At 44.8% G+C, this 26,394-nt stretch overlaps 1 protein-coding gene across 15 annotated transcripts in view; it reads right to left on the bottom strand.

Moving 5' to 3' along the window:
- The window catches only part of FHAD1 (forkhead associated phosphopeptide binding domain 1), a 38,529-nt gene extending 12,637 nt beyond the window's left edge, over window positions 1-25,892 (bottom strand). For 2 of the 15 annotated variants that reach the window (XM_083752440.1, XM_083752430.1), the window contains exons 1-22: window positions 25,428-25,892; window positions 24,535-24,638; window positions 23,207-23,413; window positions 21,912-22,185; window positions 20,757-20,821; window positions 19,729-19,959; window positions 17,756-17,879; window positions 17,279-17,409; window positions 10,773-10,838; window positions 9,350-9,454; window positions 8,499-8,606; window positions 8,005-8,079; window positions 7,149-7,301; window positions 6,251-6,446; window positions 5,419-5,489; window positions 5,210-5,332; window positions 4,603-4,710; window positions 3,452-3,541; window positions 2,713-2,938; window positions 2,057-2,138; window positions 1,534-1,640; window positions 53-212 (exon numbers count right to left, since the gene is read on the bottom strand). In XM_083752440.1, the coding sequence (XP_083608566.1) occupies window positions 53-212; window positions 1,534-1,640; window positions 2,057-2,138; window positions 2,713-2,938; window positions 3,452-3,541; window positions 4,603-4,710; window positions 5,210-5,332; window positions 5,419-5,489; window positions 6,251-6,446; window positions 7,149-7,301; window positions 8,005-8,079; window positions 8,499-8,606; window positions 9,350-9,454; window positions 10,773-10,838; window positions 17,279-17,409; window positions 17,756-17,879; window positions 19,729-19,959; window positions 20,757-20,821; window positions 21,912-22,185; window positions 23,207-23,413; window positions 24,535-24,630 (2,798 nt within the window). In that variant the 5' untranslated portion in view covers window positions 24,631-24,638; window positions 25,428-25,892. Of the gene's footprint in view, window positions 1-52; window positions 213-1,533; window positions 1,641-2,056; window positions 2,139-2,712; window positions 2,939-3,451; window positions 3,542-4,602; window positions 4,711-5,209; window positions 5,333-5,418; window positions 5,490-6,250; window positions 6,447-7,148; window positions 7,302-8,004; window positions 8,080-8,498; window positions 8,607-9,349; window positions 9,455-10,772; window positions 10,839-17,278; window positions 17,410-17,755; window positions 17,880-19,728; window positions 19,960-20,756; window positions 20,822-21,911; window positions 22,186-23,200; window positions 23,414-24,534; window positions 24,639-25,285 lie in introns of all 15 variants that reach the window. The other 13 variants (XM_083752429.1, XM_083752436.1, XM_083752441.1 and 10 more) reach the window with 10 other exon arrangements.
- Window positions 25,893-26,394: the final 502 nt, after the last annotated feature.

The raw sequence follows: 26,394 nt of genomic DNA, 5'->3' as shown, positions 1-26,394 counted from the left end.
ATGTTGCCTTGAGCTCCTTGGATGAAAAGTGTGATACAAACAAGCCTCCTACCTTAATTCTTCGCTTTGTGCTTTGAGGTCTGCATCTTTTTGGTCCACAAGCTTGGACATCTCAAAGAGTTTCTCTCGAAGCTGGTTGAGTTCGTGGGCTTGGCTGTGGACAAGACGCCGTTTCTGCTCTAGCTCCATCTTCTGTTTTTCACTGAGTTCTCCTGCACAAAGGGAGTTCGGAGTAGTTTTGGGCTATATTAGCTGTAGATCCTATAGATTTACATGATGGCTGGGGTGGATGGAAGTTGGAGGTCCAACATGTGGAGGGCCAGAAGTTTGCCACTCCTGATGCAGACACTCACACCCAGGAACAGGAAAGACAGAGATGATGAACTATGACCAAACTTTCAGTACCTTGGCCCAATACACCTAAGAGGGCTTCACTTCCTAGCCCTGACTCGGAAGAGGGGGATTGCACTGTGGGCTCCCACAATACTTTTCATTTTCTCTTTCCTCTGGAACATGCAACCGTTCACCTTCTGTTTTTGTGCTAACTTTGTGCAATGTTACACCTGCAGCGATTTTAACACTAACCATGGTTAGTTTCAAACCTGGGTTTACAACCTGGGGATGCACATATTCTAGTGCGAACTGGATTAACATTGGTGTATATGAAACATCGACAAAAAGGAAGAAAAAGGAAGCTCTGTGCATGATAAGGGAGGAGGAAGGATTGTGTGAGCTGATAGGTGCTCCCACTTTTTCCTAACCAAACTTTGGATATTAGAAATTTGGTCTCCATAGGGGCATTTGTTCAATGAAGGAAGATCTTCTTTAAAAGCATCTCTGTGTCGCATTAGCACAGCAAAGGATCCTAGAGCCATTTACAGTGTTGGCTCTACCACAGAGGTGGGCAAGCTGCAGCTCTCCAGATGTTGCTGAACTCCAACTCCCATCAGGCCTAACCTGCATGGCCAAAGCTCAAGGGCTGATGGGAGTTGGAGTCCAACAGTTTCCGGAGAGTCACAGGTTGCTCACCCCAAATCTATAAATATGGAACTCCCTCTTCTCAAACACTTTTCAAGCTGTAGGCCCCTATGCATGCTTGCTAACAAAGTAAAAGCAAAGCATCATAAACAAACAGCAACAGGACCATCATGCACCATAAAAACTGGCACACATTTTATATATGTATTTGCTGCAGCCCAAAGGAAGATACTTTCCCAGCAGCATCTTTCCCTGTATTAGCAAGCAGAAATTCGGTCTCTGATTGAACTGATCCACTGACCCTTTCTATTAAGGTGTTCCAGTTTTTTAGTACTTAACAGTGCAATCCTATGTTTGGCTGAGTTTCACAGGCCTTGCTCCCAGATAGGTATGGACAGAGCATTATTGGTGCGATCTGGGTGTTTTAGACTATAACTCCCATCAGGTCCAGCCAGCTGGGAGTTGTAGTTGGAAAACATCTAATAGGCTCCAGGCTGAGGATAGAAGGGAAGGTGGTACAAAACATATTAAGTTACGTGATGCCATTTCACAAACCAATCACATCAGACACCCTGGCTCTGGCTTCTGAGAGTTCCTTCTTTAACTCTGAAATGACAGCCTGGTTGGACACGATTTCATGCTTTGCAGCTGCTAATCCTTCCCTGAAGTTTGTGAAACAAAAATGAAGAAGCAAAAAATTCAGTCTGAATAACACAGCTTGAGACGCTCATTCTTTATTTGATTATTTTAAAACCTTTTAAGTCTATCATGAGGAAGATTATGAAAAAAATCCCTCCAGTTTTTATGGGAGTCAATATGTATTTGGGGGGTACAAATGCAGATGGCTTTCATCAAAGTGGCTCATTAGCATACTGTCAAGTTATGCCACCAGAATGGGAGACTGATTAGACAAGCCTCAAAATATTATAATGCAATTTGGAAATATGACTCATTACCCCTGTTGAGAATTCTCTCAAACATATATTGCTATTTCCAAGACTTCCTTTTCCCACAGCTTTTGAGTAATTATGCTATAGAAAGCAGCAATAGGAAGCCGATAGGAAATTTAGTGACTTACTTCAGGAAAACATCAGACCCTTCCGGGCAAGGAACTACTGGTGGATGAGCTGGCAACAACTTGCAAGATTCCCTCTGCATGTCTGAGGAAAGACACCCAAAAATATAAAAATATTCTGAGAAATGTAAGGTTTCACATCTGGATTATTATGCTGATGACTTCTCAAGAAGAGAATGGCAAACAGCAGAGTAATAAAACCATACAATTAAAACAAAACCTATTTAAAACATTTAAAAAAGAAATTGAAAGCATTAAGAGAACATTTAAATCTGTCTGGAGTTCAACAAAAGGCTTTTTTGATCAGTAAACTATTCAAATTAATCAGTTGTCCCTAAGATGGTTAGATACTCTCAGGATCGTTTTTCAGACTACAACTCACATCATTCCCGTGTTGGGGGTAAAGAGAGTCGTAGTCCTAAACATCTGGAGGCCACTAGCTTAGAAAAGGCTGATTTAAATCAACAATTAATTGTTTACTCAGTTAGGGTAACTGATTAAAACGTTTTGATTTAAGAAAAAAAGTCACCCCTTGAGTTAATCAATCAGCAGGTTATTTTAGAAAACTTCAGTGCAGTTTGTTGACATGAACTGGCCCCAAGTATGACAGGATATGCCAAGGGCACCAGACAAGAGCATTCTCTGTTTTCTCTGCTGACCTTCTATTTGCTTCTGAAGCTTTGCATTTTCCTCCTTTGCCGCCTTCAGCTTCTGGACAGCTTCCACAAATTTGTTTTCCAAGTCCACTATTGTCTTTGAGTGTTGCTTGATCTGTTCCTTATATTCTGTTATCTCCACCTGATGCTTCTGCTTCTGCATCTCATTCTCATTCTCAATGCTCTTCAGACGTTTCTCCCAGACGGTTAGCTTCTCTTCTGCCACTGTCTAAAAACAAGCAAACCCCCAAACAGAACTCATTCATTTTGCTCAGCACATGGGTGACTTTTTCAGATAAAGCCATTGTCAAGGGTGCTAGGAGAAAATCAAACCAGCAAACCTTCATGTTTAGTTACTTATTTGTTCAATTTGCATCTTGTCTTTCATCAGTTTCCTTGTTCCCAGGGTGTGTTATTCTTAACAAATTTTGGGGGCAGTTGGGAGGGAGGAGATTATGATTCACTTGAATTAGAAAACTTTCTTAATACAGTACTTAAATCAGTAACTGGTTTATCTCAGAGACATGCTTTGAGATGTGGGAGGTGGAGGAGCCCAGACCTTAATTTCCAAGCCTCTAAAATGGCCTTTCACAAATCTCCCATTCCAGCAGCTGCTGTCTTTCACCTCCAAGTTGAAAACGTGGGAGCAGCTGTCACTCCTCAAAGGGCCAAATCTGGGTCAGGAGTTTCTAGCTGCTGAACCCTCAAGCAGAATTGCTTGCAGTCTTCTGTCACCAGTTACCTTTCTTCTCGTAGCCTCTTCTAGGCTCTCCAGAGCCTTCTTTATCTTGGCATTTAGAGCTTCTTCTGATTTTGTTTTAAGTTCAATTACCTGTAATGAACATATTATTAAGAAGTGAGAAGACAGAACCTAGGCTTCAGAGAATGGAGTGTGGTTTGTCTTAGTTAAAAGCCTGGCAGACCAGTGTTTAACTTGCCAATAACTGTGCTGCAGGAAAGCAGACGCCAGGAAGAGTCTGGATTAGAAAACTTCAGATGAGTAAGCGGGGGGGGGGGGGGGGAAGCAATGACAACGACACTTTATTTTATCCCTCTTTCAATCCTAACTTAGTTCACATATATTGCCATACTACGGCAAAGGAGAACATGCTTCAAAGCTTACTAACTGGTGTTATGCACCAGTTACTGATGCATAACTCAATGCAGCATATCTAGTTCTCCACTGCAGCCTCACAAAGAGCCTTGGAAGGCAGGGAAGGTTGAGAGACAGTGACTGGTCCATTGTCACCCAAGTGAGCTTCATGGCCAAGTAGGGACTAGAATCTGGGCTGCCAGCATCCTAGTCAAGAGCCCAGTTTGCCTCCCTCCTCCTCCTCTTCACTACTTCCTCCTCCTCCTCTGTGATCTAACTCCCTTTGAGACGCACTGTCTCAGACATCTGGATTACTTGTGCTTGCCCTGCAAATGAGGATCAGAAGCCACATTCAAACCATAATGCCCATTGTAGTGGAAAGGGCAACACAGACCATATTTGGCTTTGAGTCAATGTAGTGGAATGGTCAGAGTGTCAGGCTATGGCTGGGTAGACCTAGATATGAAACTCCCGCTCAGCCAACCTTGAGGGACCCATGTCTTCTCAGCAGGGTCTAGCTCCAAGGGTTTTTTGTTTGCTTGCCTGTTTGTTTGTTTTTGAGAGGGCAAAATGTAGAGGCGAAGGGAGGTAAGAACCATGTACTCTGCCTTTAGTTCCTTAGAAGAACGGTGGGATATAAAAGCAGAAAAGGACCTATGGTTAGTAAGTAACTTAATGTAGGAAGAAGTGCTTCCTTTGAACACTCAAAATGCACAATATAAATATTTATCTCTCTAGCTGTCTGCTAGAGGAGATTGTGGGATGGCAATGAGGAGGCAGGCCCACAGATTTCTACATACCTCAGCCAATTGCTTCATCTGAGCTTCCAAATCTCGGACCTTTTTCTTTTCTTCATCAATTGCCTCCTTTAATTTTGCTTCCTCCAGGGCAGCCAGCCCCTCCAGAACCTGGTAAATAATTAAATTCTTCTTGTTAACATGGTTAAAGCAAACGAAGGAAATTTGCTAGGCAGAAACGGCTTGGTGATAGATGAACAAACGTTAAGTTAACATTCTGGTGGGAGAGGCCCTTAAAGAATAATTAGCTGCATTGGGCACAGCATTGGGGGAGGGGGGAGTTACAAAATACCAAGCATATGAGCTACTGAGATGTATGTTCACAGCATGATTGGATGGAGGACCAGAATTATTAAGATACCAGTTCCAAAGGGGGTAGACTTAGGTAATTGCATTTTTGTATTGTTGTTGTTGTTGTTACTACTCTTACTATTATTATTACTTTGTGATGCCGCAACAACTGACCTGCCTTGCTCTATGGGCTCCTCCCTGATAGCAGATCAGGGCATCTTGTTCCACCTTCTTCAGTTCTTACTATGTCCCCATTGCCACTTCCATTTAGAAGGTGGGTTCAAACACTTTTAAAAACACCCCTAAGCTTTCTTTGTACCTTCTCATTCTCTTGAAGTTCTCGCTCTCTGTCTCGAAATTGCTCCTCGAGTTTTTCTTTCAGTTCATTTAGCTTCTCCTGCAGGAGGGAATCCTGAGATATCTCTGCCATCTTTAGCTGGTTCTATAGTAAAAGATTCAGACTGTCAGGCCTGCTTTGGGCTACTGGCCTCAGCCAGAGAAGCTCACTTCAGGGAAAACACCTTTTACCTGCAGCATCTGGAGTTTGGCCATGGTCTCATTGTGTTTGCCCAGCAGCTTCTTCATGTAGGAAGCCATTCCTGACAAAAACAGACAAGCACGATAACAGAAGGGAGTGACCAGGCTTCATCTCTCTCCTCCGTTTCCTGGAAAATTCCTTTCTTTAGCCAGGTTTCCTTAAACGGAGCTCATTCTGGTGCAGCAGTGAAAAACGTTTTGGACTAGGGCAGGACTAGGGATCCAGCAGCCCTCCAGAAGTTGACGGACCCAGCAGCCTCAGTCTCACAGGGTTGTTGTGAGAATGAAATGGGGTGGGTGGGATCATGAACACTGGCCTGTGCTCATAGGAGCAAGTTCAGGATTGAAAGGGGTGTGTGCTTGCACATGTATGTGTGTGTGTACATAATGCCATTGCCTTGTACCTGGGCAATTAGTCTTTATCTTTCCTGGATTACATGTTCCATTTTCAGGAGCAAAAAACACATGGTTGGAACTCCCACTGTCTTTTTATTTTACAAGAAGCAGCTATAGCAGGTTCTGTTTATTTGTTTAGGAATCTATAAACTGCAGGTCTGACAAAAATGGCACACAAAGCAGTGTAAAATACTAAAAACTAAAAGTAAAATTATTATGGTTATGCTTACTAACTTATCAACCATCATAAACTGTTGGCAGGTGGTGGGGTGGATCGTGGTTACATGCAGGTGCTGGATTTTGGTTATGATGGGGAGGGGAGAGGGTACTTTGGCTGGGGCAGTGAACCTAGGGCAGCAATGCACTCTCACTTAGGGTCCTACAGTATGATTAAGGTAAGCAGAAAATGTAAGAGAGACAAAGGAACCTTTTTCAGAGCCAGACACATCAAGCCCCACATCCCGAAGGAGACATTCCACTGCATCCACCCAGCCCAGCAAACTGCAGAGGACTCCGGCTGTTGAGGTCTGGACTCCCAAGGCAGGCGGGGTCAGGCACAGATTCTGGAGATTGCAGATCTCTTTCTTCAAGCTGCTGCTGCAGTAAGAGGTTCCCAAGAAATCCTGGCAAGAAAACAGGGAAGAGAAGAAGCAAACCCACACAGACATGAGTGTGGGTCATTCTTATCTTGAAGCAGCAGTGAAGACTCATTTCCCCACATAATATTCTCGGCTGTTTTTGTAACAGCTAGTTGCTCTAGCAATAAATCATTTGGTGTTGTGTTTCAACAGCCCTCATCTTCCTGTTACAAGGAAGGAATTCAGAAAAGATAACAATCCCCCCCAAGCCATCTCTCAACACTCCAGAGCAATTACCCAGGCCAATTATTTTTCTTTCTTAAAAAAAAGTAATTCCCAAGTATAAGCCTGATGAACTGGATACTGGCAGGGGGCACACAGACGGATTCTTTTGGGGAGTCGTTTTAGCAATCTGGACTGGACTTATTTTGGTAGTGCAAATGTCAGAGGTTTCTACATCCATACATTTTCCAATCAGGCAAACCAGTGACATTACTGCAGTTCAGGAACACTTCCAACTAGGCAAAAGCATTCAAGGAGGGCATGGAGCAGGAGCGGTGAGGGGTAGGGCCTGGGAAGAGTCCTATGGACCAGGCAGAGAGGTCTGGAGGGCAGGATGTGCCCTGAGCATTCCTGCCCCTGCTGCAGACCATTCCTGTGCAACCTGCATGTGTAGAATTCCACCATAACTCATCTAAACAAAATGAGAAAGCTAATATCCTATAAAGATGTGTCTAAAGGCATTACCTGAAGTCCATCCAATGCTTTCTTCAACAGCTCAACATTTTCAGACACTTCCTCAATTTCAGAGTTCTTGGCAAGTAACTCCTCTTTCAGCAGAGCCTCCCTTTGGCAATACTCTTCACTGGTCACCTGGATTTCTTCTATCTTCTCAACAATCTGATATGTGTGGGTTAACAAAGAAAAAGTCAGTATATATTATTTATCTGCTCACTCCTGGGATTTATGCTTCACTTCCCACCTGAAATACATTTGAATATTCATTTGCTCATTAAAAAGTAAAGCTGCGTGTTGAAAGCACATGTCCCCACCCCCTGTTTTGCTCAAAATTCACCTCTTGTATCTGTACAACAATAATGGAATCTGGTGAATTCTCATTATACACCTCCACCCCATAAGGCGCGCTCTCTCTCTCTCTCTCTCTCTCTCTCTCTCTGTGTGTGTGTGTGTGTGTGTGTTGTGTGATGCTCTTAATCAGGGCTGGCCTGCTGGGGGACCTTTCAGTGGTCCCCTATGGCTGCAGGCACAGCTTGCATCCACCAAGAGTTGTGTGTTCAGTATCGTGGGTCCAATTTTTTGGAACTCCCTTCCAGCTGAGGTCAGACAGGCCTCCTTCCTACGCAACTTCCAGCGCCTATGGAAGGCATTTCAACTGAGGTTCAATTTTATAGTTTTAACTTATTTTGTGTACTGTATCTTTGTAAACCACTTAGGGACTCTTGTATTTCTGAGGTATATAAATCATTTAGGTATTTTTTTTTAGTGCCCATGGCATGGCAAGGAACTCAACAAAGGCAGTGAGCAACAGCATGGTCCACAGCGCAACATTAATCTTCCTGTGTTTAACGGGCGAAGACCTTACCTGCTGATCTGTTAGTGCCTTCTCTGGAAGTTGTGAAAAGAGAGCTTTGGTAAGTTGGTGTCTAAAGCGCTGTGCCTAACAGCAGAAAACAAAGAGTGAAAAAAGGTCGATGGTAAAACTTAACTGACAGCAGGGACCACCCCGCTTCCAAAACAGAACTGTATAGTTGGAAGGTACCCCCAAGGGTCATCTAGTCTGACCCCCTGCAAGGCAGGAATCTCAACTCAAGAATCCCTGACAGCTAGCCATCCAACCTCTGCTTAAAAACCTCCAGTGAGTGCACTCACCTCCAGTGAGTGCATGCACTTCCTTGCTGAGAAATACAGTGGGTTGGAAAAGCAACTAGGAATCTTGTGGTACCCAAAACATTTTCTTATGGTATACATTTTAATGGACCAGAATCCACTTGATCATTCAAACAAGCAAGCCACACTTTGACTAATTAAACCACGTGCAAACCAGGATACAATAACTGATGTTTCAGCTGCCCCTACCTGAGTTGCTGCCAGATCCAGATCTGACTTAATGAGGCGCTCCCTGCGCCCCATTTCTTGTAACTGCTGGGATCGCCTCTCACACTCTTTTTTCAGGTCCCCTTCAGCCTGAAACAGGGAAAGTCTGGGGATAGCAAGGCTGTACAAAAATAGGGTGGGGGCCAGAGGGAGGGCAGACTTCAGGCTTATTGCATCTGCTTTGCTTCTCATAAGGAATGCAAGACCTACCAGCCAGACCAAACTGCAAAAGATACAAAAGCAAAGGACAAGATGCGTCTCTCCCAGTTAGCTTTTCAGGAGCCTAATTTAGGTGCAAAAAACAGCTTTGTTCTTGCCATTGTTAAAACAATTTGGAGTCAGAGAAACCCTTGTAAACCACCCCAAAATCTACCAGTAGATCATGTTCTATCTACTGCCCACCTTTGGTGTAAGTGAGTCATAGTGCTGCTTCTTTTTCACAAGTATCGTAGCTAATTCCTTCCAACTCTTTGATACAATGAATCTATGATCAATGTAATCCTTTATGGTTAGTGTGTTTGACTGGAATGTGCCATTGTGGACTGGGCAGTCTTTGACTAGATGTGAACATTTTACCTGTGGTTACTTTGCCATCTAGTGGCGAGATAGGATATGCACAGAAAGGCCACTTTCACCAATGCTCTTAATGATGTGTGTTTGTTTTATTTTTCTGTTTGCTGCCCTGGGCTCCTTTGGGTGGACCCATGGAATAGACATTTAAATAATGATTTATTTTTACTTTTACAGGAGGGATGTGCTGCTGGTACCCTCACTCCCAGAACTCCTATATTAGAAGGTACCCTTCACAAACTGTGAAGAAAATAGCCATTTACCTTTGTTTTTTCAGCAAGTTTGTTGGTTAACATTCCATGCTCCGTGCGGAACTTATTTATGTCTTCTTTGTATCTCTTCACCTGTAGCTCCAGCTCGCTGATTTGCTGTGGGCACCAGAGGGAAGTGGGGAGGATCAGTTGTAGAAAATCACACCAACCTTCATCCCAAGGGTTTTTTTTAGTATGTAAGAAACACAAGCAGAGGTCCTCTGAGCTACGGGTGGGAAGAAATTCTAGTGGACTGTGGCCACAGTTTCCATCCTTATTCAAAGCAGAACTGATGCCTCTCAGGCAGTTAATGTGGTTAGTTGCTGACCGGATCTGATTTCTATTCCAGTTATATTTAAACCTGTAATACTTAAGCCACGCCTTCTAATATTGAACACGACTGGTGTGTGCTGAGAGGAACTGCAGCCGACACAGAACCACTAAAGAACAAGAAGGAAGGGCAGCCTGCTTGGGAGAACCTCAAGGTTTGCAGAAGTACAAACTATAGGTAGATGGGAAAGGAGCAACCTCACCTCCCCCGAAAAAAAATGAAGTTTGAGCAAGCACAGCAGACACAAAAGACTGTATCTAAAATCAGTCCTACTTCTGAGTAAGACTCACTGTAATTAATGGACATTAAAGTATTTCAATGGATTTACTCTGCAAAAAACTTAAATATAGTCAACTAAAAACTACTCAAAATCAGACCCACTGAAATTAATGGACCTAAATCAGACATGTCTGCTAAGTGCAATGGGTATACTCTGAGTAGGGACATGGGTGGCACTGTGGGTTAAACCACGGAGCCTAGGGCTTGCCGATCAGAAGGTCGGCGGTTCAAATCCCCGCAACGGGGTGAGCTCCCATTGCTCGGTCCCTGCTCCTGCCAACCTAGCAGTTCGAAAGCACGAAGTGCAAGTAGATAAATAGGTACCGCTCCGGCGGGAAGGTAAATGGCATTTCCATGTGCTGCTCTGGTTTCACCAGAAGCGGCTTAGTTATGATGGCCACATGACCTGGAAGCTGTATGCCAGCTCCCTTGGCCAATAAAGCGAGATGAGCGCCGCAACCCCAGAGTCATTTGCGACTGGACCTAATGGTCAGGGGTCCCTTTACCTTTATACTCTGAGTAGGAGTAGCCCTGATTCAGCCTAGAATGTTTACTGCCAGTTGGAAAAGGAAAATAGAAAGTTTGGGGTGGGGGCAGAGAAATGGGATAGTTTCCTAGAAGAGAATGAGGCTGGAATGCTCAAGAGGAGCACTCCAGCTAGGAGGAAAGCCCACAGTGCAAGACAGGTGCTGCAGCCCCCCATTTGCAATAGGCAATCTTAAAACTAATAAAGGGTTAAACTGCTAGCGAATCCATCTATCATTCTAAGTCTGCATGGGTGTTATATCCATAAGCAAATGTTAAGTAAACTGAAGGCTAACTCACATTCTGATAAGCATTTACTTCTCTCTCTCTGAATTCACGCTTCATTTCCTCTTTAATCCTAGCACACTGCAACGAACAGCAACGAAGGAAAACATGATCAAGCAAGGGAGGCATTACCATTTTCACACTGGCGCTTCTGGTATATAGAAGGGTACTTTATTCCTATTTGAAAGTTCAAATTTCACAACAAATGATGTTTTGTGTTGTTGTTTTTAAAAAACATAAGCAAAATATCAATTCTAAATGCAGGCGCCTTCAACCAGCTTCCTGATTATTAAAGACATCTGCAAGAGTTTTACAGCAAAGGAAGAAAAAAACAAAAAAGCCATGAGCAATGAATCTGAGCAAGAATGACACAGATTTAAAAATGTCAGCTATATTGCCAGTCAAAGCCAGCTTGCTTTGGGGGAAGCAGGAGAAGACCTTTTCTTTGGCACTTAAAACATAAGGTATCCTGGACTGTGATCACTTATGCACAGTAGTCCATGTGTTGGTAGTATCAAGACTTGATTACTGCAATGTGCTTTATGTGGGGCTTCCCTTAGGCTTGGTCCAGAATTTTTAGCATGGCAAGTAACTTTCCAACAGCATGTAATACCTGTGCTCCAGGAACTGCACTGGCTGCCTATACACTACCTATCCAGGTTCAAAGTTTTGCAACTGGCATACAAAGCCATAAACAACTTGAGCCAGAGGACCATAAAGAGCATCTCACCCCCTTTTAGGCTGACCAGAGCCCTGACTTTTTGGGAAGTGGGTCATGTCCCAGAAATCAAATCTCTTTATATTTTGAAGGTATCGTTCAACGAAGTCACTGAGCAAAGTCACCAGTGAAGGTGAGGCAGATGCTGACATTGCATGGTTTTTGGCATGCTGCAAAAACATTTTTATTTCAGCAAGCATTTCCAGAACATTGATTTCATCTAGCCACTTTTAATGCTCCTCTGTTGTATTTATGGTGTATGTTATTCTGTATTTCTATAGCTCACTGGACCCCAAATATTTTTGCCCTTCTGTCCCTGAACTCTGCTAGTGCTTCTCGCTTGCCTGGACAGAGGATAGAGAGGGGTGTGTGAATGAGTGTAGAAACTAGCCTGATACACAAAAGTAAAGTTCACATTCGTCAATGTGCCCACTTTTGTCTCTGGGCCACCCAACACTGGCATGCGGCCCTTAGAAGGTTGCCCAGAAGAGAATGTGGCCCTCAGGATGAAAAAGGCTTTTCAAATATCATGAGATCAAAACCAATAGATGATTTCCATATTTATAATTTCCAGCATTATATGGAAACTATGTGGTTTTCCCATCTCAGATTTCTTTTGTAACAAGTGTCCCCTCGGCCATTACTTTTGACAAAACAATGAGTTTATTGCTCGTGATATGCTTGAGATATGTGACCAATATCCAGGGAATTTATAATGTTTATGCCGATTTCTAAGAGCCCAGTAGCACCTGAAAGACTAACAAATTTATGTGGCGCAAGAAGACTCTTGCTATTTTGGAAGCAACAAAATAACATGGCTACCCCCCCCCCCCCCTAGAAATTGTTTCTGGTTTTGATATACTTGATATATACTTTGATATACTTGATTTTATCAAGCAACAGAACCAAAGGGTGCAAAGTTTGCAAACCCTGTATTTAAGGGAGGTGATTTTCTTTTTAGTCATTTTTTTTGTTTTGTTTGGCTGCAAGCCACCCTGAGAATCCTGTTGGGAAAGGTGACCCTTCTCTGATTTATTTACGTCGTTTATATTTGTTCAATATTTCAGAGAAAGCTCTGAGCTGTTTATAGCATCATAAAAATAACATCAAAAGTTTTTTTAAAAAAACACACACGCACACACACCACACCTCTACATTTTGAAGCCATGGCACAACAATTAGGTATGCCATAAAATATAAAATAAAATAAACCAGCCAACTTATAGGGACCATATTAACTACTAGCAGAGCCAAAACACAGAAACACAACAGAGACAATCAGAGCTACGCATCAAGTATACAAGTGTGTATTTATAGGTAGCAGTAGCTTTCTCACATGCAAGCTAAAGAAGAGCTTAGTTGCTGGATCAAGACACAGGCTCATCTAGCCTATAGCGTTCTCACAGTGGCCAACCAGATGCCCCAAAGGGAAGCCTACAAGCAGGTCTTGAGCGCAGCAGTGCTGTCACCACTTTCGATTCCCAGCTATCTCCCATAAATCCAAACACAGTTTTCAACCAACAAGATAAAAAGCAGCCTGGCCTGCTCCTCTGCCTTGAAACAGCTGCCTGGTCTGCAACAATCCACAGGCCGTTTTCAGGGAAGTGCTATTCTCAGCAGCAGACCAGCTGTTCAAAGGAACAGGGACAGGTGGGTAAAAAAGTTGGCAAGCAAATCCAGACCAGGGTGCATGTGAAGTGTGGACCAGGCGATAAACAAGCCAAGTGTCAAAGGAAGGACTAGTAGTAGCTCCTTGAAAACAGGTGAAGTGATGGCCAAATGAAAAGAACGCCCCAAATACAAAACATATATTTACATGGGAGTAAATACAGGAATGCAGCCCTGAGCCATATTCATTAAAAACATTTGTTTTGAATTAACCTTGCCAGATGGAAACCAAAGCACCACACAACTCACTGTGAATGGTTTCATTGTCTTCCATTTTTAGTAGAGTATGGGAGTGACTGGGTGGATGGTGTCTTTGTGTGGATTGGTGGATGATTGATACTGCATGAGCAGGATGTACCATATGATTTGTGTAAATGCATGGCAGAGTTTGGATGAGAGGTGTGGTGGGGTTAGGGATGCATATTTTGAATCATGCTTTGCCTTTGGCAAGACAGAGGCTGAAGAAGAAAGAGGTCCCTGCTAAGGCGCTTTCAAAATGTGACGGGGGATTTTATTGTTTTACATTACATTGCATTACGTCTTTGTATTATATCTTGTTTTCCTGTTTCATTCCACCACCACCACCCCTTATATATCAGTTGTGAGGAACAGTTGGCCCTCCAAATGTTGCTGAACTACAACTCCCATCAGTCCCAGCAAACATGCTCAATGGCCAGGCATGTCCAAATGTTCCCCACCTCTGAGATAGATAGATAGATAGATAGATAGATAGATAGATAGATAGATAGATAGACAGACAGACAGACAGACAGACAGACAGATAGATGTGGGTGGGTGTATAGACAGATTGTGTATGTGTCCTTGTGTAAACCACCAAGAGACTGCCTTAGGGTTAAGTGTATAAATAGTATGAATATACAGATAAAACAAGTCAGCCCAAAAGCATCTGAATCAGTATTTTTAACTGAAACTAATTGAAACAAGAGGGTGGCAGCATCCACACTGCCTTTTGCTCATGCCTAGAAAACTGGTTCTGCATGTTTGGAGCAGAAGCTGGCTCTGCACCATGCCGGTTGTCTACAGCTTGTGGTGGGGTGTGTGTGTGTGTGTGTGTGTGTGTGTTTTAAATAAGGAGTTGAGCACTGGGATAAACTTCCAAATTGCATTTGAATTAATGTTTATAAAATTGCAAGTAGTTTGCCTGAAGTGGAGGTGGGGATGGGTGGGGGAAGAAACGCATCACACCTGCCATATTTAGGCAGCTGCCAGGGCCCATGAGTCCCAGCAGAGCTCGCCAGGGCTGGTATCACCTTGCCTCGGCTGCTGCTTATGATGCTGGCGCTGGCAGTGCTACAGCCTCCAGTCACCCCCTCCCTTCAAAAAGCATTACCTGCTGCAGTGCAGCCTCTGTTAGGAGCCAGGTGATGGCTCAGCTCTTGACTTGATGCCATGCTAAAATTCCAACAATGCAATGCCCAGATTAGCAATGAGCCGTGGGGGTTGTAGCACAGGAGTCCTCAGCACTAAGTGGAGCAGAAGCTGCTCAGCTCGTAACAGTAGCTATACCATGCTGGGTAAACCTGTCTAGAGAGTGACAGGCGACTACAGTTGTGCCAGGGGAGGGCAAGTGGTGGTGGACACCAGCAGCAATGGTGGCATTGGGTGACAGTGGGGAACTAATGATTCAGGGGGTTCCTGATTGCTGGTGCTAGGTGTGGGTGTCCAGCTGGTAAATAAGTACTCAAGCCTGGTGCCAGTCCTGCAACCCAGTTAGTATTTGATTTGCAAAGGTCGTGAGAAGCCATGTTTACTTATGGGGCAAGTAAAATGCAGGGAGGTATCTTCTGAAGGTACAACAGTGTGAAGGGACTTTCAAAAACACGTTGCAATACCGTGTTGAGAAAGGCAGATATTCCATTAGGCATGAAGACCTCTTTGGATCTTAGCCATTTCCTGTGATAGTAATGATCAGGAGATTTATTGGCTTAAAAAATACATCCCCCAAGTATCAAATCACTACAGGAGTACTGGTGAAAAATAGATGCAGGAGAGGTACAGACCTTTGTGCAAAAGTGAAGGTTTGTAGGAGCACTCATTAGTTAAGAACGTTACAAAAGACTGGGATAGAATCAGCAATGCACGTAGCAGCACAAGTCAAGCCTACAGTTCTTAGAAAGGGCTTTGATCAGTCAGAGATGCACAACTAACTCTTTTAAATGTCCCTTTGTCTATTCTTTTAAAATACTACAGGGGGGCATGATTTGGTTAAAATTGGAACTAGGAGCTGAGACTGTGTAGTTCGTAAGAGGTCGCCTAACACTTACCCTGCCCCAGAATTTAAATACAGTGGTGCCCCGCAAGACGAATGCCTCGCAAGACGGAAAACCCGCAAGACGAAAGGGTTTTCCGTTTGCGAGTTGCTTCGCAAGACGAATTTCCCTATGGGCTTGCTTCGCAAGAAGAAAGCCCATAGGGAAATCTCCGGGGACCTCTTTTAAATGCTGGTGGTGGGGAGCAAAGCCTTTCCCCCCCTCCGGCCTTCAGAAGAAGTCCAGGAAGGCCGGCGGGGGCTGAAAGGCTTTGCTCCCCACTGCCAGCATTTTAAAAGCAGTCCGGGATAGCAGGGAAGCGCTTCCCGCTATCCCGGGCGGCTTTTGAAGGCAGCCGGGGGGAGCAAAGACTTTTGCCCCCCCGCCGGCCTTCAGAAGAGGTCCTGGTCTTTGCTCCCCCCTGCCTGCCTTCCCGGGAGAGTGGAGAAACGCAGCATGTTTCTCCGCTATCCCGGACGGCTTTTAAAATGCTGCCGCCCGCCAGCATTTTAAAAAACCCCGGGACAGCGGAGGACTTCTCCGCTGTCCCGGGGCGATTTAAAAGCCCCCGGGAAGGCAGGCAGGCGGGACAAAGACTTTTGCCCCCCGCCAGCCTTCAGAAGAGGTCCTGGACCTCTTCTGAAGGCCGGCGGGGGGCAAAAGTCTTTGCTCCCCCCCGCCTGCCTTCAAAAGCCGTCCGGGATAGCGGAGAAACACGCTGCGTTTCTCCACTCTCCTGGGAAGGCAGGCAGGGGGGAGCAAAGACTTTCGCCCCCCGCCGGCCTTCAGAAGAGGTCCCGGGGTTTTTTAAAATGCTGGCGGGCGGCAGCGAAGGGTTCGCTGCCGCCCGCCAGCATTTTAAGATCGCCCCGGACAGCGGAGAAGTCCTCCGCTGTCCCGGGGTTTTTTAAAATGCTGGGGGTGGGAAGAAAAGCCCTTGTCCCCCCCCCAGCCTTCAGAAGAGTTCGGGGGACAGACTGTCCCCGGACCTGGTCTGAAGGCGGTTTCCATAGGAACGCATTGATTGATTTTCAATGCATTCCTATGGGAAACCGTGCTTCGCCAGACGAAAAACTCGCAAGAAGAAAAAACTTGCGGAACGAATTAATTTCGTCTTGCGAGGCACCACTGTACTCTGAAAGGAAGCCTTATTGTTACAAAGGCAGGCATCCAACATAAAGAGACTTGCATGGTTTTCAAAGACACACATAAGAATCAGGAATGATAATAGAAGTGGAAGTGCATTAATGAGTCACAGTGGAATTCAAGAGCCAGACTAATTCAAAAAGCAACCTGAAAGTGAGCATGGGAGGCACAGTGTCGTGCACCGATGGAAAGAAGGTAGAAGGAATGACCCATGAAACACAAAATGGCAACCAGGTGGCCTTTCCTGGTTACTCCAGAGCAAGGAAGAGCAGAAGGAGGCCATGAGGCTGCATAGCAGGCTGTGCAGAGGGGTTGGTTCTACTGCATCACCTGACTCTCGAGGGAGTTCTGAGGGATGGTCAGCAAATGCCTACAGCTCCCTCTACAGTGAGTGGAGCCAGTCTACAGGTGTCACAGGTCTTGAGCTGGGGGTTCCTGGCAACTCTGTGCAAAATGCTACTCCAGGGGTGGGGAATCTCAGGAACCAAATGCAACCATCTGGATAACTCTCCCTTAAGCCACACCCTTCACTGGCTCTGCTTTGCTTTTCTGGAATGTGTCCTTGAACTCTAATCATGCACCTTGTCAACATTAATCCAATATTCCTACAATTTAGTTATTCAAAAGGGAAGAACATAATGGACGGGTGTGTGCATTGTGTGGGGTAGCACCCCACATACTAGAATCCAAGCAGGGTTTTAAAAAACATGATTATTCACCTGGGCAGAAACCTGGGCAAGCTGGTTATCCTTCTCCCTGCTTTCTCTCCTAAACTTCTCCACCTCTGTTTTCAATTGCTGGATGTTATGATCCTTTGATGTAATGTCTTTTTGCAAACTGGTCACCAGTCCTGCGGGAAGAAATAATAAGGCATAGATTATTATTTTTTTAAAAAAAATCTTCATAATGATGTCTTAAAGAATATTAATGAAATAAATAAATAACCTGCTCAGAGGAGACTCATTGAAATGAGTAGACTTCACTTAGTGATGTTCATAAATCACAGTGGTTCTACTCTGAGTAGGATTAATGCTGGTTACAACGCTAGAGGTTCTTCTGGATGACTGCAAAAAGGAAGCCCTTAAAAGCCAATTTGAGCTTCCCAAATATAAGGCAGCGAGGGAAAGAACTGACCCAAGCTGTACAAAATAAGGAGCAACTGATCCCGAAGGTATTGCTGACTGGACAAAGCACACCTGTTGTAAGAGAATAGCTCTTCTTCAGCGCCTCAGTTTCTTGCTTCCAGTGTGCAATTTGTAGGTCTCGTTCAGAAAGGGAATGGTACAACACTTCACTCGTGTTACTCTGCAAGTTGCAAACCTATTGCAAACATGATTATGGAAACAAAAGATAGAACACCGCCAGTTCACACCAATTTGATTCAATTGTGCATTTCTATAGCACCAATGCAGACAACAAAACCCCTGTGAGGCAGGCATGCAGAGTGATCCTACAGTCACATTACACTGGGTGGGGAGTCTGGAGAAGACAAGATCTGTGCAGCTCTGCAAAGCCAAGTCAAAGGGAGATGGCACTCTCACTGTGGCAAGTGAACGTGGCCCCTGGTCAGGCATTTCAGGCATCACAGTAGTGTAGCTGCAATGGGCATTAATGCTGCTGCAGAACTGTTTCATTTCCTCCTCATTCATTCATTACATTATAGAGCAGAGGTGTGTGTGTGGGGTCCTGAGGGCCTCCTGGTGCAGTTGGACTCCAACTCCCATCAGTCCCAGCCAGCGTGGCCAATGGTCAGGGACGATGGGGAGTTGGAGAGTCACATGCTCCGTATCCCCAAGGGCGCAGGAAGGGGGGTGCAGCCCACCCTGGGGTTCATCCTTGAGGGGGGAGGTGACAAAATGGCACACCGCGGGGGTCGGCACTTACCGCGGGGCCTGGCCCGCAGTGCACCCAAGCCCCACGTCTCTCCTGGGAGTGATGCAGAGGCTCAGGGCCCCCGCTGCCCAAAACGGCGGCATGGGGCTTGCATCCACCAGGCAGACTCCGTGGTCAGCTTGCTGCGCTGCCCCCGTGGGTGGATCACCCTGCCCCCACCGCTTCAGGTGCCGGAGCAACTAGCTCCACCCCTGCGTATTCCTCTAATGTATCTCCATCACCAGGTCTCCAATTTTGCTGTCAGGCTGCCTGAACCCCACACATTGGCTCTTCCATTCTAAACCCAGACATCTAGGCAGATCTCTACAGCTGTGCATTATTTTATGCTTATCCTTGTCCCACTGGCAACTTCCTTGGATCACCAAATAATCTGTGAGCCCCCAGGGGCAGAATGTCTACAACTTTAATAAATGCAGCCTGGGAAAAGGGCCGAGTGTGGCGAGAACAGCTCTGTCTATTTTCAAACATCAAGTTTAAATTGCTCGAGTGCCTCTTGCAGCATTCACACACATGCTGTTAATAAATAAGAGAGGTGATTGGAATGCGAGTGAATATACTGGCCAATGTAGGTTTTCCATTAACATTAAAAAGCCGAATGAAAGAAGCACCGTTAAGCCGTACATGTGAAAAAACCAACCCAAAGAGCCAAAAGCAGTTGCATTCCCTCTTCCATCTATATGCTCCAGTTCCCTCCTTGACTTCCTGATTAATGGCAAACTACTGCTCACTGCTACATCCAAACTGGGCAAACCATGGCTTGCCACTGATCAGTAAGTCAGAAGGAATAATAAAAAAAGAGATGGAAGGAAGAGGTTGGTCCAATCCATCCTGACCTTTCCCATTTTACATAAAAGACATACTTTTCAATGTATTCACCAGTAAAACAAGCATTTTTTTATGTAAAACACTTCTTTTGTGTGCACTTTTTGTGCAGCAAAAAAGCACTCCAAAATCTGAAGACGAGTGCAATCCAACCAGGAGGTGCATTCCAATCTGCAAGCCAGTTCATGAGTGTCGGATTGGGTTGGTCCGTTTTAAAAAAGTGGACCGAAGATATTCTTCTCCAAGCCCAGCTGTAGCTCTGTGATAAAGTACATGCTTTGAAGGCAAAAGGTTGCACGTTCAAATGCCAGCATCCGCAGATGGGCTGGCAAAGCCCCTTGTCTGAACCCTGGAAAGATGCTGTCATTGTAGACAATATCAGGCTAATTCAGAGGAAGGCAGCTTCCAATATTTCTGAACCTCGGGTCCATCACTGTTCCCTGTCCCTCCATACCTCCTCTTTCAAGGCTTTAATCTCTTTTGTCTTTGCGGAAACATCTTGTTCAAGGTCCACCAGCTTCTGATGAAACTCAGCGTCCTTCTTGGCAAGAGCTGCCATCATCTTCTCTGTCATCATGGCAATCTCATTTTGAAGATTTGCTATCACCGTGTCTTTGCGACTGCACTCGCTTTCAAAGCCAGAGAGGCGGCTGATTTCATTCCCCATTTTCAGAATTACCTCGTCCTGTGTAGAGGAATACAGCTACTTGGGACCATAACATGCCTTTGTTCCTGACTTAGCTTGTTTCTTCTTATTCCTCAACCAACACTGGATTCTTTATGAAATGCCAAATCCCTCTATTCTAGTTATTAATTATATACACATTTCACCATCTGAAGCAGTTATCTGCATGAGATTTACTTGCCCTAAACCGGGGGTGCCTAACCTGCAGCTTTCCAGATATTGTGGGACTGCAATTTCCATTATCTCTGTCTACTGGGCATATTAGCTGGGCCTGGTGGGATTTGAAGTCCAAGAACATCTATCTGGAGAGCCACAAATTCGCTATCCTGCCCTATTCCCTAAAATTCACCCTCTAGTAATGTTCTTATCAAACCAGTACTCAGGCACCATGAAAGAAGAAGTGCTTGCACCCGAAAGCTTATACTAGAACAAACTTAGTTGGTCTATAAGATTCTACTAGACAATTTTTTAAATTATTTTTATAAAAACACAAGCAATTCATAAAAAATAGACAAAACCCCCCCATAACAGCAGTAGGACACGCTGGTAGTACACCAGCAGCAAAACAACATAATCATAGCCCATCAAAAAAACTAGGGCGGCGGCGAAGAACTGCAACAAGATATTAAAAATTGTTTATTGGTTTCAAAGTGTTAGCAGCCTTGGAATTCAATGGGATTCAAATGGACTCAGGGATGATGAGAGGTGGAGACGGACAATAACTGGAGGGCACCAGGTTGAGGAAGACTGCTTTAAACACTTAGAGATAATCGTACACTTCCACATAGGAACCTCACCCTTTCCTTGAGAAGTGCATCCCCTTGATGAACGTTTGTCAAAGGCCCAATAGCAGCTCCGCTTCCTGGAACGGAACAAGACACCCAGAGAGTGACAGTGAAAAAGTAATCTTACCCTGAGTTTGATGGTGCATTTTTATTGCTGCTTCTTGCCAAGGCACTTCTGAAACTTGGCTTCAAGCACTGATAAGCCAGTATCCCCACCCCCCACTTCTGCCAACTCATTAGACAATAGCAATTTGGGGACAGAAGTGCCAGAGAGAGGGTGGGGAGGAAGTACAATGCTCCATTATTATTCATCACTGCTTGGTTTTCTTATAAGTGCTTCAAGTACGGAAACTAAAATGTGTGTAGCAAGTGTAGCTGACACCTTCCAGGCTTAACTACCATACCTTTTGGAAAGCTGCTTGTTTGCTTGGATACATCTTAAGATATTTTAAACAAATTTTACATGCTTGTTCCTGACATCAGGTAGCAGATTTTTGTCTATGTTTGGATACAATTGGATGCTGCACCTTTCAAAACTGCACTGATTTCAAAACTGCACTCTCCTTGATTTCTTAGAATTTCTGAGGAACGATGGGTAAAAGACTGCTAGTTGAAATAAATGCTAGATTTTACATTTGAACACAACTACACATTGCAAATTTGAAAATATGTAGACTTTGGATTGTGTCGCTGCTATTAAGCAAAAATCAAGTAGTGCAGAACAACCTGTTGTTATTATTATTACTCACTCATCACCAGCTGGTCCCAGGGTGGGTTACAATTTAAAATTCAGAGAAATAGTTAAAACTTACAGCATTCACAAGAATGGGGGGTGTCCTAAATTCTCTCACCCTTCAGATCCCTCCCCAAAATTCTTCTGTAAAGCATTTGGGCTCACTCCCAACCCAAGTAGAACCATTCACCTCTTGTTACTCTTCTCTCTCTCTTTATTGCACATTCTATTCCTTTCCCTCGTCCATCCCTTTATTTTCTCTTGCACATATGACATTTAGATTGCAAACTCCTTGGAGGCAGGGACCTGTGTTTTTGTTTACGATGGTCTGCAGAGCGCCACAATGCCACCATTTACACAATAAATAACCATTGATACTTAGAACCGCACTACTGAGCCTTCCAAGCAATGCAACACGAGGCTTAGGGCAATACCTGGTATTGGTGCAGAAGGCTTGATGAACGCATCAGGAGAGAAAGAAGGTGAAGCGACTGGTCTGCCCCAAGCATTTACAGGCCTTTTCCTAAGCGGTGGATGTGGCAATGTCCCACTTCCGCCATAGGACCAACTGCGGCTAATGGGCGGGGACCTTTGAGACTGAAGGGATGGAAACTGAGAAGCAGCCACTGGTGAAGGAGGCTTTGTCTCTGTGACTAAATGTAGTTGCCCTGGCCAAGCTACACGGCGACTCACAGGAGGGCAGAAGACCTATGGGGGGGATAAGTTTTTAAAAGTCCATTAAAATAATAAAACGTAGGCATAAATCAAACCCTCCCAATAAAGTCTTATTGTTGGAAACATGGATAAAACAACCACAACAGATTCCATGTATTGATTATTTATAGCAGACAGCATCTTAAAAAGCAGAGACATCACCTTGCCAACAAAGGTCCGTATAGTTAAAGCTATGGTTTTCCCAGTAGTGATGTATGGAAGTGAGAGCTGGACCATAAAGAAGGCTGATTGCCGAAGAATTGTTGCTTTTGAATTATGGTGCTGGAGGAGACTCTTGAGAGTCCCATGGACTGCAAGAAGATCAAACCTATCCATTCTTAAGGAAATCAGCCCTGAGTGCTCACTGGAAGTACAGATCGTGAAGTTGAGGCTCCAATACTTTGGCCACCTCATGAGAAGAGAAGACTCCCTGGAAAAGACCCTGATGTTGGGAAAGATGGAGGGCACAAGGAGAAGGGGACAACAGAGGACAAGATGGTTGGACAGTGTTCTCAAAGCTACCAGCATGAGTTTGACCAAACTGTGGGAGGCAGTGGAAGACAGGAGTGCCTGGCGTGTTCTGGTCCATGGGGTCATGAAGAGTCGGACACAACTAAACGACTAAACAACAACAACAACCTTACACACACACACACACACACACACACACACACACACATATCTTCAGATAAAGACCCTGTCCCAACCAGGTAGACCATTGGGATAGGTAGAACTCTGCTTATTATTTTAGTTTCTACGAGAAACATCCATCTCAAATAGATCTCAGTTGCCTCAGGCATAATATGGAAAGCTGTATAAATAAAACTGGCATTAAGTGCTTCAAGTGTACTTGGGATTCAATGCACTGAGTGCTGTCTGAGCAACATGGCAATCACTGTGATACAACTCAGGTTATTGTACATGACTGAAGTGCTAGAAGCAAACAGCAGGGTATAAAGGGGCCTATGAAAAGCATTAAGCAGTGACCTTATAAAATGAATGACATCACCTTTACCTGAGGTCCATTTTCTAGCACAAGCTCAAAGGCTGTTCCATTGGAGCCAAACCGCAAAATGTCTCCAGGGCTCACTTTCACTGCCGCGTTCTGAATGTGGCAATCATTAACAAACGTTCCATGGGTCGAGTTGAAATCCCGGAGAATGAAGCTGTTTTCTGAATCGCTGAATTCGATGGCTGCATGGTGCTCTTCAATCCCTAGAGACTGAAAGTTACATTTCAAAACTAAACAGCATAAAAACTTCCTGGAGATACAGACTTGTTCAATACTACTGCTTGATACTTGTTTCTCAAACCAGCTTCACACCTACTGGAGTCACTAAGCAGTTCATAATTCACCTCTAGCCAAGGTGTGAACACCTTTGCATAGACATCCCAGCTCTGTCAGCTTCCCCTGTTGTGTACAATTCTGCCACTAATGAAACCATACTGATGTGAACAGCTTGGGGGGAAGAACTGTGACATGCACTGAAAAACAACAACTTCACTGCTCTTTATGGCGGTAAAGTGAGCATCCCCTAAATTAGGCTGTGAGAACCCCTGATTTGTAGTAACTAAGATGTATGTTCCAGGGTATGCCTCTGCTTTGCTCCCTGTCTCTTTCTTTCTGTCTCTCTCTCTCCTCACTCCACTCCCTGCTCCCCTATTTTGCATCTGGCTCCAGTTGGTGGACCCAAGTTGGGATTTCTAGTAAAAAGTGAAAACAAAAAGAAATTAGATCCTACAAGCCACAGAAGTCCACCCAGAACACAGTCAGAAAGCCAACAATTTGGTGCAGGTCCCATCATCCTTAGCCACTGGCTATGCTAGCAGAGGCTGATGGGAATTGGGGCCTAACAACATCTGGAGGGAGACAGGACAGTGAGCTTCATGGCTGAGCAATGATTTGAATCTGTATCTCTCTGGTTCTAGGTCATGTGTGTAGCCAAAGGGGGGCAGGGGGGGAAGTTGACCCCCCAGATCAAGTAAAACAATAGAAATACTTAAGTAACTGACCAACCCTGTTAGTTCTGCCCATCCTAACAAAAATCCTGGCTATGCCCATGTCCTAGGTCCATTACTTTTACCCAGGAGTGGGGAACCTGTAGGTGCTCCAGATATTGCTGGACTCCAACTCCCATCAGCCCCAGCCAGCATGGTCAACAGCCAAGGATGGTGGGAGTTGTAGTACAACAACATTTGGAGGGCCAGAGCATCCCCATCCCAGCTCCAACCACCATACCTCACAGGCAATTCTGCACAAGCTAAGAAATGACGGTTCTAAAATGTAGTAAGACATTTGACAGCAAATACAATAAGCAGAATCAGTTAATCTGATAAAATCACCTTCAGGATGATGTCAGAGTCTTCATGCCTTCCTATAGTGGTTATCTTTGGCCTCAGTGCCAAGATGCCATCAGGACTCTTCAGAAAAGCCTTCATGGTATTGCCTATAAAATGTATGCAAAAAGCATGTTTGAATGCTCATAGGAGAGAGCACAGCCATGAATATCATTTTTTGTTTTGTGGTAATGCCGATAAAACAAAAGGCTGTTTGATAGCACCTGCTCGTGAAATGCCTTTTAAGGGTTTTTCTTAGGTGCCTTAAATACTATTGTTGATAGAAAGGCAGCATATAAAGTTCTGTCAATGTTAGGCATACTCTGAGAAGGAGACATAATGCAATCAATAAGGGTGTTTTGTTTTTATTATGGTATGTATTTTTGATTGATATATATTGTACATCATCCTGTAATCTTCGGATAGAAGGTGGAATAGAAATTTACTAAATAAGAAGTGCATTAATTTCAATGGGTAGAACTTAGATGGATGCATCCCATTTAGCTGTGATTTCTGCAATAGCTTCCTTCCCACTCTACAATTTTACGTTTACATCCATTTTTTAAGAGAATGAACGAAAACAAACCCCAAGATCAAGCAGGCGAAATAAATGAAGCGAGCCAAAAATAAGCTTTTGCTCCTGCCAATTCCCTGCCTCCCAATTGCACAGGAGGTAAGGTGGAGGAGGAGGGACTTCTCTACAGTTGTATGCCTAAACCATGCACTCTGCACATGCTTAAGGGAGTAACGCTCTCACCTTTAGCTTTCTTCCTCCAGGGGTTGAAAGCATGTGGTCGGACTAAAGCTTGGAAGAAATTAACACACACACACACACACACAAAGAAACACACACGACACTGCCCCCCCCCCCCCACAGTCCCGCCACGGCCCCAACCAACCTCCCCCTCAATCCAATCGAGCAGAGCCGCCACCTTCAGGCCTGTGTGCGCTTGTGTAGCTGTCGGGCTCGTCTCCATGGCAACCCAGCTAGGCCGCGGCCTCCACTTGGAGGCAGAGCATGTGAAGGAGGAGCGAAGCCAGCCCTCCGGTGACCATGGCAACCGGATAGGCCCAGCTAGGCCACCGCCTCCGTCTCCATGGCAACCAAGAAGGCTGGGCTAGGCCGCGCCATCCCCCGCGCGGCTAGCTTTCGTTTCTCCCCATTCCGCCTTGACAAGCCGCCTTTGCGATAAAGGAAACCTTTGACAAACACCACCTCTCCGCAGTGATCATCCGCACTCGCACGTGCGTTTTATTTGCCTTTATTCCCCGCCCCTTTCCCCCCTGCAAGTTGCCAACCCAGCGTGATATCCTCACGCCCAGTTTCATCCTCACAACGACCCTGCGAGGTGGGTTAAGCTGAGATTCAGGAGCTTTAAACCTGAATAGGGATTCGATCCTAGGTCTTTCCAGTTCTAGTCCAACAAAGTGGCCACAATAAAGTGACTACAGTACAGCTTAGTGTAAGGTTCCAGGAAAAGCCTTTAAAGACAGGTGTAATTTCACTGTGAAGCAGGTTGCATTCACGGTTCAAATTCAGTGGTGCGACAGAATACTTGGTAAAGCATCCTGGTTTGTGGGCAGAAGCTGCCCCCATCGGGATGGGGACGAACCGTAACTGAAAGCACTGAGAGATGCAATTAGTCAATGGAAAACACTGTCTAGCAAAACAGAAATTCAAAATTCTTACAGCAAAGCATGTTTCTGAAGCGCTCTTTGATGCTTTCATTATGATCTATATTAGGACCATAGCTGTCAACGTTTCCCTTTTTTAAAGGGAAATTCCCTTATTCCGAATAGGATTCCTCGCAAGAAAAGGGAAAAGTTGACAGCTATAATTAGGACCTATCCTATTACAGTGGTACC

The sequence above is a fragment of the Podarcis gaigeae genome, assembly GCF_964106915.1.
Source record: "Podarcis gaigeae genome assembly, chromosome: 8".
Lineage (NCBI taxonomy): Eukaryota > Metazoa > Chordata > Lepidosauria > Squamata > Lacertidae > Podarcis > Podarcis gaigeae.
This window is presented reverse-complemented; position numbering and strand designations above follow the sequence as displayed.